At 51.7% G+C, this 14,580-nt stretch overlaps 2 protein-coding genes across 2 annotated transcripts; both read right to left on the bottom strand.

The window, feature by feature from the left end:
• Positions 1-3,890: 3,890 nt before the first annotated feature.
• CDK3 (cyclin dependent kinase 3) lies at positions 3,891-10,832 on the bottom strand. Its single transcript, XM_074160181.1, is given in 10 exon segments — positions 3,891-4,016; positions 4,415-4,618; positions 5,424-5,525; positions 5,957-6,127; positions 6,512-6,632; positions 7,006-7,083; positions 8,082-8,258; positions 9,795-9,946; positions 9,948-9,975; positions 10,807-10,832. Coding segments are annotated over 10 exon segments (1,185 nt in total).
• Positions 10,113-12,716, bottom strand: TEN1 (TEN1 subunit of CST complex). Its single transcript, XM_074160182.1, has 3 exons — positions 12,616-12,716; positions 12,348-12,505; positions 10,113-11,024 (listed from the first exon to the last, which is right to left on the bottom strand). Exons 1-3 carry the CDS (start codon positions 12,699-12,701, stop codon positions 10,888-10,890), a joined length of 381 nt encoding a protein of 126 aa, XP_074016283.1. The 5' UTR covers positions 12,702-12,716; the 3' UTR covers positions 10,113-10,887.
• Positions 12,717-14,580: the final 1,864 nt, after the last annotated feature.

Below are 14,580 nucleotides of genomic sequence, written 5' to 3'. Positions count from 1 at the left end.
ACAGAGCGTCTAGCATTTAGGGCTGCATACTCTTCTGTCTTAGCTATCTGCTTCCCAACGCAGCTTGGCCATGTGGGGGGGGAAAGCGTGATCGTGGAAGGGCCCGACACACCGGGGTCCCCGCAGTCCCCCGGGTGCTGCTGTGACAGCAAAGTGGGGGGTTGATTGCGAGAACTCCACTAGCAGTCGGTTGAACGCGGTTATGCCCAGAAAAGGGGGGAGAGCCAGAGTGTTGGGTCATTCTTCTGCATGCAATAAACATAGAAAGTGTGTCTCTGTGGCTGTGTTGTCTCTGCAGGCTCAGGCTCCAAAGCGGCCAAAGGCAGGACTCGTCCTCCCCCCATGCAATCCTATGCCCTGCAGCCCAATCTACAAAGGGTTTGCAGGCTCTTGCTCCCCCCGATCTCACAGCGCTTAACCCCCCTACATTTCTTTCTACATGAAATCCATATTTTTGCAGATTTTGTTGAATCACCATCCCTGGAGGTATTTAAAAGACAGGTAGATATGGTGCTGAGGGACATAGTTTAGTGGTGGTTTTGGCAGTATTGGGTTAATGGTTGGATTCAATGATCTTAAAGGTCTCTTTCAACCTAGATGATTCTATGATTCTAAAACTGAAAACCAATGGGACTTTGCTCCCTGATCATTTGGACACCTCTGAAAGAGGGACTTGGTTGCCCTACAGCCATTGGCCTTGGCCACAGGAGCCACCCAGCAGCACTGGAAAATCTGCACTTGCTGTTTCATTAGGTGAGCTTTCCCTCCTCTGTGTAACTTCCACTTCTCAGCCCTTGCTGAAATGAGCAAGTCTCATCTCCCAAATGTTCTTCCCTAGTATCTACCCCACTGTGGAGCATCCTCTGGCTTTGCAGGAAAAGAAAAATGACTTTCTATTAATATGAGCTGCTCTTCCTCCTCTCCTGAGGGCTCTTTTAGCTGATGCTGTTTGGGAACTCCAGCAGACCCAAAATAATCCGTAAGGGTAGAAGTTTTCTCCCCTTCCTTCCCCCATCAGAGCAGCAGCGTAGCCTCTATTTCTATACAGCCTAGATGGGATCTGAACCCTAGGCTCCAAGAAGAAATTGTTCCCGTGTTGGCAAGCTCAGCACAATGACAGGTCCCATTATCTTCCTGCTGGTACATAGTGCTCAGCATTAATGTTCTGAGCCCAGCTATAGAAACACCAAGTTTCCAGTCCAAGATCTGCCCAGGCTCTGTCCCCTGCTCTGCAGGGTCTCTGTTTACTGTCAGGCCCTTGGCTGGTGTCTGTGGCCACCTCAGCTGCCATGATCAATACGGGCCAATTTGTTGGTTTGCAATGGGGTGAACTCTTGCATGCACCCCAGAGCATCTGTTCCCAGCCTGTTTCCTCTCGGTAGAGCACTGCTGGCACATGGGGCACTGTGCATCCCCCACCGTCTGGTCTGGACCAGCAGCGAGGGCTGGAGCTGGGCTGTGATGGATCAGAGGATGCATCGGAAGAGGAACCCTGGCCTGGCCTCCTGCCAGCACAAGCCCAACAGCCCTGGGAGCACAGCCAGGTGAGCATCACATCCCAGTGCGACCAAGGAGACCTGGACCAGTGTGGTTCCCAGCAGTCCTTGGGTCCCAGTTTTTCAAAGCTGCAGGGAGCAGCTTTGCTGTGCTTTGGCTTTGCTCCCCTCCGCTGGGTGAAAGCAGGGAGGATCCGTCAGCAACGGGGCTGTTGCCTTTCCTGCAGCTCGGCTCTGCCAGCTGGGTGAGTTTGCCATCAGCCTTCCCCTCTCCCGGCTCCGTGGGGCAGGGTGCTGGGCTCTAGGGCTGCCCTCCTCCTGGCTGCTCCCCATGCAAAGCGGGTAAAACTGTGCTTATTTTTAAAGCACTACGATGTTCACGTGGTAACTCTTTCCTGAAGTGCTGGTTAAACACTGTTTTGGGGAATGCTCTGTAACTAAGGAACCTGGAGTTCTGGTAATTAGTTAATCACTTTGGATAAAGTGCTCCCTAATTGCATGGTGGGAGGTATTTACCTAGGGCTGGGTGAAGGCGTTAAGAGGCGATTAGGTGGCTGATTGGTCTGGCTGGCTGAGCTGTCTCCCTTGAAAGCTCATCTGCTTTTTGTTTCTGGAGAGAAAAGCACTAAAAAATCCTTTTCTTTGCTGTCCAGTGGTCCTCTTGAAAGCAGATCACATTGTGTCCTCTTGAAGTGTCCATCGGAAGCACCACACAGCCATGGGGCTACCTGAGACCTAGCTGTCTGGCAGGGTTGGGAGTTGCTCAGCAGGAGCTCTTCCTCCCTTCTCAGGTGCAGGGCGATGGTGCTGCATCGCAGCTTTCCCAGAGCAGTTACTTCAACACGTTTGTTGTTGGTTCCCTTTGCTGGCAGTGGGGTTGGGTCATATATGTTTGAAATTCAGGCTGTTGCTTCATTTTGTCAGGCTAGATGAGCTGTAGTATTTTTATTCATGTTTCTGGACTTGGATGAATGTCCTGCGTTTTTATTTCTTAATGCAGATCTTTAAAAAAAACCAAACCATAACCCAAACCAACCAACAAACTCTTCTGCAAACAGTTTGTCTGGTACAACACAAGCATTTGTTTGCAGAGGCCGAACAATGGAGCATTGTACAAAATGAATTGACTTAAAACACGTATGCAAAGGCAGGGAAATGATTCCCATAGCAGAACTCACCCATGTCTCAGGTGCCCCTGCGAGCTGGGTGTTGTCATACAGAGACCGTGAGATGCTTCAGGACTTCAATTTTTTTCTGCCACATGGCTCTGGAGGCTGCCGCGTGAGCCCAGCTGCCTGCTCTCCCCTGCTCGACCAGCAAACCAGCCCTCCCGAACACGAGCAGGGCTGCTTTTTCCAGGCAGCCACTCCAGCCTCACTCCTAACAACAGCTTCAGAAGTGAAACAACCCCCACCCACCCCAAAAAACCTGATTTGTTCGAATTGCAGAGGCAAGCGAGCTCCCCAGGTCCCAGCAGCTTCTAAACCTGCAGCCTGGATGGAGGGAGGCAAGCAGCAGGTCCCAGGGTTTCGCTGTTGGGGGTCCGTCAGGACAGACTGTTCTGCATCACTCGCCCCATGGGCCGCGCCAGACAACAAACACCAAGGTCTCTGAACAAATGACATGCCTTTATTTTTTTCTGTATGAAAGAAAAAAAAAATGAAGATGTCAAAACCACACCAAAAAGCTAGTGACAATTCTCCAAACATTTGAACAGCAAAAACATTTCCAAGACAATGAAGTGAAGGAAACAGCAGCGCAGCTGGAGCGCTGATGGAAAGGCAGTGTTTCAGCTGTTACTGTTTCCAGCCAATATTCAACAAGTGCTTTAAGCTACCCGGATCTTTTGGCTTCTTGGTCCCAGCCAAGGCACACATTAAGATACCTGATATTGTTCTTCAGCTTGTGACACAGAAGAACGTCAGGTCTGTTAAATAACTCCAGCCTTTGGTAACAGCAGCGATGGGCTGAGCAGAGAAGCACTCGCTTACCCAAGTGGAGCTCCAGCACACCCTGGTGTCAGAAACTGCCACCAGCACACCTGGGGACGCTCCAGTGCTGGAGAGACAGAAATCACTGTGTGTCACCTTAGTTCACTGACTGACGCAAGGACAACCTTCTGAAAGATACCCTCTCATCTACATTTCAGTGTTTTATGCCGATAAATACCCCACACCCTTTTGCACATGACCTCTTCAAAACAGCTCTGCTGGCTGTAACCCAGACAAACTTTCCCCCAGCAACAGGCTGAGAGTCTCTAAATGCAACAATGTCCCCCTCCAGGCTCCTCAGGAGATGTGAGACCCTGGGTCCCAGCCAACCCCTGCTCGGTGCCCAAAATCAGATCTTCACCGATAGCCGGAGGTGTAAGCGCGTGGGGAGAGCTGAGTCTTCTCATCTGCAGTGTCTCTGCAGTGCATGTTGCTCTTCAGGGCTGCGAGGGCTTCTCCAGACGAAGTACTGGTGACTGAGGGCTGCCTTGGCTGAGATGCGCCTGCTGGGATCGTACAGGAGCAATTGCTGCCAAGAAAAAAACCCAGCAGATTTAGGCTTTTAAAAAACAAACGATCGATTGCACCTGCCCGTGGCTGGGCCCAGATGCAGACATTGGTCCTGCATTTTCTCCTCTCCGGGCTTCAGGAGTAACCCAAGGCTGAAGTTGTCGTGGGGATTACGCTAGAGGAGTTTCTTGACCCTCGATGCAGTGGTTTCCTAGAGGAACCTGCACTGACAGCCCCACTTCATAGCCAGGACTGAGCCCAGTTCAATGATTTGGTGTTTCTGCAATGGCAGAGATGAGCATCAGAGCTGGATTAGCTAATGCACTTCTGGGTAGATCAGTCCCAAATATCCCTATTCTTTGCCCAGTTTGAAAAGGTCCTGTCTGTCCCTGGGTCTTGTTCTGAGCCCTCACTCACCACCAGTAAGTCTCTACCGTCTCGATCCAAGTTGGGAACAATTTCCTTCATCTCCTTCCTTGCCCACCGGGGAAAGTCCCTCTTGTAGTCGGGCAGCTGGGTCACCCCAGGCCAGGTCACCTCGGTGGGAGTGCCCAGGGTGCGAAAGATCCGGAAGAGCTGATCGATCTCAGAGTCCCCTGGAAACAGGGGCTTCCTGGTCACCTGGGGGAAAAAAAAAGAGCCAGTTCCCACCTCTCCATCAGCTGTGTGCCTTATTTCCTGCTGCAAGCAACCCTTTGTCCCAGCAGATGCAAACAACTGCACTGAACGGGTAGTGACAATGCAGCCATTCTGCCTGGCAGTGGTTGGGGAGGTCACGGATGGGTGTCTGCTTGTCTCCCACTCCTCTCCATGGATCTGTGCTCCCCTGAGGCTGCCCCTCTTTCAGCCAGTCCCTTATTCCTCTACATCTCCAGTTTCCTAACACCCACTCTTGCAGGCTTAGCTCCCTCCCCGCCTCCTTGCCCAGGCTCTGCTGATCTGCAGCTCAGGGGCTTTGGGAGCTAAGGATAGTGCTATTACACTGCAGGGATAACAAGAGCTCTTCGAAGTGGAGCATGGACCCCTAGGAGATCCACTCTGCCATGCTATGAAGTGCTAGTTCTCTGCAGCCCACTGCAGGAACATCTGCAAGAAAGTCATCTCCTCCCGCAATCAAAATACTGCAGCAACAAGACTGAAGTTATCCCTTCTGCAAGGACAGGCATCACATTCCATATATCTGGAACTGCAGCAGGACTAGAGAAGCTTCTTTGCCCTCTGCCAGACCCCTGAGGGTGGCAGATTTCCTTTTGAGCCCACAGCTAAGGATCAGCTAACCCTCAGGGTGGACTTTCCGTAATACACACCCCAGCACAGGGTGGGACCACAGTATCACAGATGTTCTGCGTCTTGTCCCTCCTTCCCCACTTCCCATTGCAGCTGCATCCTCCCTGCTCATTAAAGAGACTATTTAAACCCATTCTACCATTTCTGCAAAGATGCAGCCGATGCTCCAGATGTCCACAGCAGTTGAATAGTATTTGCATCCCAGCAGTATTTCAGGGGCTCGGTACCACAGAGTCACCACCTGGTAAGGAACCGACAAACAAGCTTTTTCCAGTTTCCCTGGGTGAAACTAGAGGTGTGAGATCCTCTCTTCTCAGGGGTAATGCAGCCACTGTACAAATCAGAGTGAGCCAAGGCGATGCTCAGTTAATAAACACCTTAGTGACAGCAAGACTGGGATTAACAGATGATTCCTCAAGAGGACACACATGAATAAATAAATATACTCTATGCAGAGAAGGTGGGAACCCAGCTTGCAGGCACGCTAGGGTAGAAGCAGTGAGCACACTTTGGGGGGACATGAGGTAAATCCTTAGCTGTGGGTTAGGTTAAGAGCATGTGCCTGGGCCCAGCTGTGCCGCAGCTATGGACGAGTAACTTGTGATGCTGCTGTTGTTCACTCACTATGGATTTTGTATCCCTCTCTCAGGTAGCAGGGAGTCTCAACAATACCTCGTGAGTGTATGTGCGCAGGGGGACTCCAAAAGCCCTTGCCAGTCCAAAATCAGCCAGCTTGATTGCTCCTGCTTCGTTAATCAGCAAGTTCTGTGGCTTCAGGTCCCTGTGGATGACTCTGTGTGAATGGCAGAAGCTCACACCCTGCAGCAGCTGGAAAAGGTAGTTCTAAGGAGAGAAGAGATTTCAGACAAAGCCACAATGAAACCACTTGGAAGGCTGGACCGTGAGAACCAACACACTTCGGATCATTTATAGGCCTGAATGGGAAAAAAGACCTTGCTATAACGTGACACCAGACTTGTGAGCCACTTGGTGAGATGGGCTGGAGAGCCTGGAAACAGCTGGGAAATAAATGTGCTGAGCAATAGCGCTATGAGGTTTTCCCAGCTGAAACGTTTTTGATCTGAGAGGCTGAATGCCTCCAGCCAAGGATGAATCTCTTCCAGATGCAGCCTGGGTAAGAGCAGCTCAGTGCTGGCTCTGCCCAGCAGAAGGCAGCAAGGAGACACACTCTCTACCCTGCTTGTTGGCACTCCTTCCACACTGTACCTTGACCAAGCTTAAAGGAAGCTCTCCAGTTCGGGGTGAGTCCATGTATTTTTTCAGGTCCTGATTCAGATACTCAAACACCAGATAGAGCTTCTTGTGGCTGTGTACAACATCCAGGAGCCTGCAAAAGAAGTGCAAGCGCTCCCTTTAGTACCTTTCACACCTTCTCCAGACCTTTGCAAATACACAAACATCCATCCTCTCACAGCTGCCCCTGCTCTGTGAGTCCTTTGGGGCAGAGGGGCAGATATAAAAGCAGCATCTAGTATAGGGCGGCAGCAGCAGCTTGGACCAGCTTGTGTTGCTGGTTGCAGTGTTGTGGGCTATTGCTGCAAACCAGGGAAGTACAAGTGATTCCTGCATTTTCCTGTTTATTTTGTTCCCATTTGTGCAGTCAGGGAAGGACAGGAAAACCCCTCTTGCTGCCTGTACCCACAGATCCCCCAGTAGGGCCTCATCAATGAGCTGGTGGGGAGGGTTCATCCAGGTCTTACCTGACTATGTTGGGGTGCTTCAGCTCCTTCAGCAGTGAGATTTCTCGGATCGCGGTGCTGGGGACACCCTCTGTCTCCCTGCAGCAGAGACAGGCTGTATATGGCACCCCATCCCCCAGTGGGATCACACAGCCCAGCAGGGTCCTGTGTCCTTTCTCCCTTCCATTGTACCCCACCACCTTTCCAGGGGAGGGTCTCTCACACCAAGCACCCCGAGTTTGGGATGGAATTGCATGTGGGGTGGGCTGGGGTGAGGCAGGGGGAAATGGTGCCATGGGGAAGGAGAGAGAGAGGGGGTGTGCTAGACTGCAAACTCCGGGACAGAGCTTGTTTGGGCACACCTGAGGGCACATTTGGGGAAGAAACAATGGGGTTTAAATTCCCAAGCCTCGCTTTTTGGAGGCAGGGGGAGATGAAAGCTCTTCACCTCTCGGGCAGCTGCCTCCACCATCTGGAGGGGCCACCATGGGGTGCAGTCCCACCACCATGGCCTCTGGTCCACACTGACACCCCTTACTGTGGAGACAGCCCAGGACCAACCCAGGGGAACCGTAGTAAGCTTTTATCTGCTCAGTCCCCACCCTGGAGGGGTTGACATCAGCCCTGCTGGAAGGCCAAGCCTCACCAGGCCCTACCACCATACACGACCCTGAGGGAGAGGCCACCTCCCAAAATGGTGGCTACTTCCCCCTGCTCTGGGCCATGGCGCCAGGGTCAGGTAGTGTTGGGTCAGGCCTTAGATGCTTTCCCAAGCCAATAGGGACATTTTTTTCCCTCATGTTTTTCCATTTTTTGAGCCTCTTGCATCATTTTGGACACTGGGCTGGGGCGGAGGGTCCTCCTGCTCACTCCCATGGCATGGCTGAGGCACTGCTGGGCTCAGCTGGTGGCCATCTCCCCACAGATGGCACTGCCGGCCCCAGAGGATCCATTCGCCTTCCTCTTCCTCCTTTCATTTCAGCACCCTGTTGCCACTGTGCTGAGGAGGCAGTTGGCCTGGCACCATGGTGGGCTGGGTGGGCACCGAGCTGGGCCGTATCATGGCAGTCCCAGGGCCGGGGCTTTGCCCCACTCACGAGTCCAGGCGGATCTTCTTGAGGGCCACCAGCTGCCCCGTGCGCTTGTTGCGAGCCTTGTACACCACACCGTAGGTTCCCTCCCCGATCTTCTCCAGCTTCTGAAACACCTCCTGGAAGGTGTCCATGGCACTGCCGCGGGCTGGTGATGGCAGCAGGGGTGGCTGGCACCACTTTCTGAGGAGAAAAAAAGAAGGGGAGGGAAAATAAGCCAATATGCGGAAGGTGTTGGCTCTCCCTCTGTGTCCCCTGAGCTGCTTTGAGGGTCTGGGTCCCCCTTTGCTGCTCCCTCAGCACAGGGACCCCCGAACTGGGGCAGCCGCAGGCAGGCAGGGCTGCCTGGGGGCTTTGGGGGTGTCTGGGGGTCTTTGGGCAGACCCAAAGAGCCAAACACACCATGTGCCTGCTGCCCAGGACTGGTTGGTTGTAACCCAGGTTGTGCTGTGTGCTGGCCAAAGCAAAAATCGAGCAAAATGGAGGTAAAGAGGTGCTTTGGGCCTGCAGGAAATGCAGCAGGGAATGCACAGGGCCAAGGGAAGCTCTGCAGCTCTGTTTGTACAGTGCCTGGCGTCAGGGGGATGTGGTGTGTAATTAGGGTTCCCTGGGACACACTCAGGTCAAACACACAGCAGAAATGGCTTTTTTTCTTTTTTTTATTTGTTTTTTTTTTTCCGTCTTGCGCAATTGTCCCTTGAACCTCCCCACCATGGGCTGCGCTGCTTGGTCAGCCTTTTGGAAGATGTCCTTCAGGGGGGTGGGGGGTGGGAATTAATCATTGACTCGACAGCTGACAGAAAACAAGATTAAAAAAAATACTATGCATCGTGGCACCAGGAAAGGTAGAGCCACTTGGACTGTCTTCCGGAAGACTCAGGGGCTCCATGTCTCTGGGTGGGCAGAGAAGGACATGGCAGCCCACCGGCTGCGCAGATCTGTGGTGCAGACCCCAACTTTTAAGCAACCTAAAAAGGACTGATTTAGCCCATTGCTGAGCCACCATCTCAAAATGTTTTTAAAATTATCCTGCGTGGTTGCTCTGTGGCTGAAGAGGGATCCACACAGCCACAGCAAAGTCCTGTGTGGGTTCTCTGGTGGCTTATGAAGGTTGAGTTTGCACTCACGTCTCCATCCGGAGTCATTGCTAAACTTGCTCTCCTCTTCCTGGCTGGTTGGGTTTGTGGGGATTTTCTTCATAACACTTGTAGAAACCTGGTATTCTGGATATTCCCAGTCCTGGTATCTTGGATATTCCCAATTCCCTGGCAAACCTCGCCATTTGGTTAAAATTTAAGCACAGGGAGGAAAGTAGAACAGAGGGGAGATGAGGTATAAACACAAACATATCATGACAGACTCATCGTCTCTTACAAAACCAGGTTAAAATCTGGGCTCTTGAGATCATGTTTTTGGACTTGGGCTGAACAGAGCGTGCACTGAGGCAGGGCTTTTGGATAGCTGTAACTGCATGAAGAAAAACATTAAGCTATGATTAAAGATTATAGCAAGCACTGTAATTACTGAGCCATCTTAGGCCCTTGAATCAAGCCTGCCGGTAACGGGGGACTTTCCCAACACCTGTTGCATTTTGATCTGCTGCTGTGTATTGCATGGCTTCAGTTCTTAATTTCTGAACATTTCACCAGAGAATCTGAGCAAAAAGCAGAAAAGGCTGCAAGTGGCTGGGGGATCCAGGTCCATGAATTCCTATAGCACAGGAGAGGCTTGTCTCTCTTGCACTAACATTTTATTCTCACCTTACATTAGTGATTTTGTTGGTTTAATTCTGCCAGGTGGGCCTGGTACCATGTTCTCAAACCAGAGTGGTACTGATGTAACTTCATCTCCTCCTCTTGCAACTTTTTTAAAAGCCAAGCACTTCCTTACACACCCAGCACTTAGGAAAAAGGGGAACATTGCATATCGCTAAATTTTCTTACATCATCCATGGGGTTTCTGCAGGGCCTAATGCATTTGCCTTAGCAACAAAGAAAGAGGTTTTTAATCAATAAAAGACAGGCTGCCTTCTCTTTTCATCTTTATTTAGGAAAATATCAATCAAAACCTTCAGATGCTTCAAAAAATAGTGGTTTAAGGTCTCCTAAATTCAGTTGTGTCAAAGAAGAAAGTCAAGTGGTGGTTCTCAGTGCACTGCAAATATTTATTTTAGAACTCAAGTCAATCCCTCCCCTCGGACACCAGCTCCTGAAAACCCAAACAGGCAGGTGCTATTGAAAATAGTGACTCTTTGTTCTTCTTGTTTCTTTGTTGGTCAGCCCAGCTATGTGAGTGTTTCGCCAGCAATGCTCCTGTGTGGCAGCTGAGTCACGGTAACCAAACGCATGCACTCATGGACCCGCAGCCGCACAGGGCTAACGAACTTCGCACTAATGCCCTTTACCTCCGATCTGCCCAAAGCCCAGTAGCCCACTGCACTTTGGTAGCGTGCATGGGTGTGAGCTGTTTAACTCGAGCTTTGGAGACTTCTCCTTTTTCTGACGTCTCCAAGCCTTGTGTTACAAAAGGACCATGAAACTCAAGTGCTCCCCTTCTTTCACCACCCTTTTAAGTAAACACCAAACCTGCTTCCCAGAGCTATTTTCAGTGATGACACCTGGCATGAATGGGGCAACCCACAGTCACATACTGACTCACAGTCTTCAAGTGTTTCCCTGCTCAGTGACTTGACTTTGCTTTTGCCTTGGAAAAAAAGCAGTCTGTTGCAAACCCACCTTCTAAATTTACTTTTAACATATTCGTTGCAAATGGCAGTGCAAGGATCAGCCTATTGCTGGTCTCAGAGCTGCTGTCAGGACATGCTGTTTCCCATCCACTTCTGCCTCTCGTTGAAGTACTTCCTCTGCTCCTGTATGGCTTGTTCCAGCAAAGGCACATTCATCCCTTCCACGCAGGTCAATATCCGCGCCTTTACCACGGGACCCTCACCTGGGAATATAAGCAGGAAGCTTCTGTAGAAAGAAAAACACACGGAGCAGCCCAGAGGCAAACAGAAAGGCTCCCTCGGGCAGCATATGGCTCCAGCTGGGCAAATAACCGTAGCCTGAGAATTTGCAGGAGACTGGACTGGCCACATGCCTCCACCAAGGTGAGCAGCAGGCCCGGGAGCAGGTTAATTCAGTGATGCACTTTCCATCTACGCTGTTGGCTACAAAATGCTGGTGACTGACACTGCGCTCTCCTTGCACTGGGGAATGCTGAGCCCAGGACAGGGTGCCGGTGCCTGCCATGCAACGTCTGTCTACTTCGCAGCTGGATGAAGTTTGGTTTTCCCTGTCTAAAAAGCATCAGGGATGGGTCTAAGCTCATTTCTGAATGCTTCTGTGCACACAAGAGGGCAGGACAAAACTGGGCTTAGAAGAGGGTCAATGATGACTATAACCAAGAGCTCGTCGGTGGCATTCAAATGGTAACATGGAGCTGCACAAAAGGGGCCAAACCTCTGTGACTCAGCCACCATCTCAGCCGGCTCCTCTTCCACCCCTGCAAAATGGGGCCAACTCACTCCTAAGCTGTGATGACCAAAATAACTTTCTAAAGGAATTTTGCAGCAGTGGCTTAGCAGGTCACTGACCTGATGCCATGTGCAGGTGGCTTTCCACATGCCACCGAGGATATCAAGGGCATGAATGCGAATGCTTGTTATCAGGTGTGGCCAAGACAACACTTGGGATTTGCTTCACAACCCCACGGCCCAGCCCGGATCAGCTCCCCACGCAAAGCACCGTGCAGCTGGAGTAACACTCAGGGCACCCCAGGAGAGGACAACAGGGTGCCCTGCGTGACAGAGCCTGCATTCCTCATGCCTCGTGTCTGAGGGCAGGGATATAATTAGAGCCTTTCAAGGATGGCAAAGACCAACCCAGCCAGCTTGCAATGAGGTATTGCTGCAATCAGCCACATTTGGAGCGAAGACGACGTGGTGGCTGGCAATGATGCCAGAAGGCTTCAGCACAGGTTTCACAAGCTCAGCGATGCTGCTGAGGAGCTTCCTGTTTGTAACAAAACCCATGCCAGAGCGCCAGATTTTCACCAAGGTAAGGGTGGCTCTTCTCATGGTCAACAGGGAGAGATAGGCTGCTTCTGCCTTCAATCACACGCTCGTGTGACCGGAGGCAGCCATGGGAGATGAGCCTGCTTTGGCCAATGCTAACCTCAGCGACCATGTGTCTCACCATGCGCCCAGGGAGCCACAAAGGAGCTGATGAACCATGAACAGTAGCGAAGGGCACTGGTTCCTGGAGCATTTACCTTCCCTGTGTTCGGCCTCTCCCAGGACCATGTAGCGAGATCCCAGTTGGACTTGGAATGGCTCCACAAACTTGGTGTCGACACAGACCTGGTACTGAGCTGAGCTGTGCTGAGCAGTGAGAATGGCTTTGGACTGGGCCAGGTCGTAGCTGCATAACCTGGGAATGATTGATTTGGGAAGCTCAACAGTTACAAACAAAGGGAGGGGGGTCAGCCAGTGAAGGAAAGGCCTAGCCTGCCTGCAAGGAAAGCGGGGTACCCTTCTCACCTGCCAAACGTCCTCAGCGCCTCCCCCTCTGGGATTGAGCTGTTGATCTCCCATGGGAAGTAATAGACACCAGCACTGGGCAGCATCTCACGCAACCACCACTGGGCCTGCAGTAAAGCAAAAGATCTAAGTCCATGCCACCTCAGTACCTGGCATAAAGAGGGGCGACCTTCTCCCCCTGCAACTCAACATGAACAGCAACAGGCAGCCCACCAGATTCTCCAGGTCACCCCCAGACTATGGATGGGTTGAGAAAGGTGAAGGAAGCGGGAAAAATGCTGATTGAGAAGTTCAGAGAGTGTGAGGGACTGAATTGCAGGAACAGACCCAGCTGCTGGGGTGACAAGGTACCATGCAGCAAGATTTGAGGTATGATCCTGAGCGTGTTCTCATGCTGCAGGATAAATTCTGGCAGTGTCTGATCCAGCAGCTGCAGAACAATTCCTTGGATACGAGCCAGCCGGGTTTCATCAGTATCTAGTACGGTTCAGAAGATAGCGAGGAGAATGATTCACCCCGAGACAAGACTCAAGTGGGACCTCCTGGGAGCTCCAGGGCTGGCACAGGCAGGCCAGCCACAGTGCAATGCAGGCACAAAAGTAGGAATGCAGAGCAGTTTCAGCAAGCTTTTAATTCTACCCAGCCAGTGCTGTAGCCAGGCTGTTGGCTGTGCCACAAAGTGGTTTCTTTTTGGTATCATTTTCCTTCGGATGTGCCTTACAGGGTGTCTGTGTTCAGCAAATTTCCATGCTCCGTTTACTGCTTTTCTCTCTGGTTTCTTGCCCCGCTGGGGAGGACCACCAAGAGCTGTACAATGGCCACAGGCAGAGAGGCCTGTAATTCAGACAAGTGGGGCCACCCCAACAGGTTCGGGGACCCCCAAGACTGATTATGCAGCAGTGGGGATGCACTGAGCTGGAACCCTGTGGCTTTAATGCCTGGTGCCCCTTGTCCACCCCACTCACTGCTCGGGGCTGTGAAACCCCTCTGGCAGCGAAAGAGGTGGAAATGCAGCTCCTTGCACCTCCACCGCACCTCACCCAGGTTCAATTCTGCACCTCCCGAGTGGGGCCAAGGCCGTCCTGCATCCCTCAAGTTGTGCTCCCCAATCACGCTGCGCAGCAGGAGGGCATCGGCTGGGAATGCCAGATGCTCAATGTGCATTTAATGATTTAATGCACTTTTTAACACCATCCCAAGTGCCATGTGCTTATTCTATGCACCATTTAATGCAAGTGCAGCCTCAGCAGCATGTTACCTGCACACTGAATGCACCGTTGGCCCCAAGTACAGTGCATTAAATGCAGTATTTAACGTGTGATGAAACAGCATGCTATATGGGCACTTAATGAACTGTTTATTTACAGAATCACAGAATCGTCATGGTTGGAAAGGACCTCTGAGATCACCGAGTCCAACCATACACAAACAAAAAAAACCCCTACAATCTTGGCCACGAGAACACGCCACTAGAGCATGCCCTGAAGTGCCACATCTACACGTTTCTTAAACACCTCCAGGGATGGTGACTCCACCACCTCCCTGGGCAGGCTGTTCCAGGGCCTGACCACGCTTTCAGTAAAGTCATTCTTCCTAATATCTAACCTAAACCTCCCCTGCCTCAACTTCAGACCATTTCCTCTGGTCTTGTCATTATTCACTTGGGAGAAGAGGCCAACACCCACCTCTCTACACCCTCCTTTCAGGTAGCTGTAGAGGGCAATGAAGTCCCCCCTCAGCCTCCTCTTCTCCAAACTAAACATGCCCAGTTCCCTCAGCCTCTCCTCGTATGACTTGTTCTCTAGACCCCTCACCAGCTTGGTGGCTCTCCTCTGGACACGCTCCAGCAACAAAATGTCCTTCTTGTAGGGAGGGGCCCAGAACTGAACACAGCACTCGAGGTGAGACCTCACCAGGGCCCAGCACAGAGGCACCATCACGTCCCTCCTCCTGCTGGCCACGCTA

This window comes from Numenius arquata, chromosome 17 (assembly GCF_964106895.1).
Source record: "Numenius arquata chromosome 17, bNumArq3.hap1.1, whole genome shotgun sequence".
In the NCBI taxonomy this organism is placed as follows: domain Eukaryota; kingdom Metazoa; phylum Chordata; class Aves; order Charadriiformes; family Scolopacidae; genus Numenius; species Numenius arquata.
The sequence above is the reverse complement of the archived record's forward strand: the minus strand, read 5'-3'. Positions and strand labels throughout refer to the sequence as shown.

Excerpts from the sequence above, each read along its gene's own strand:
- TEN1 (XM_074160182.1), bottom strand. The coding sequence starts at position 12,701 with ATGCTGCCCAGTGCTGGTGTCTATTACTTCCCATGGGAGATCAACAGC. Across the intron at positions 12,506-12,615 it reads GCGCTGAGGACGTTTGGCAG|GTTATGCAGCTACGACCTGG; the intron begins GTGAGAAGGGTA and ends AATCATTCCCAG. Across the intron at positions 11,025-12,347 it reads AGAGGCCGAACACAGGGAAG|GTGAGGGTCCCGTGGTAAAG; the intron begins GTAAATGCTCCA and ends TTATATTCCCAG.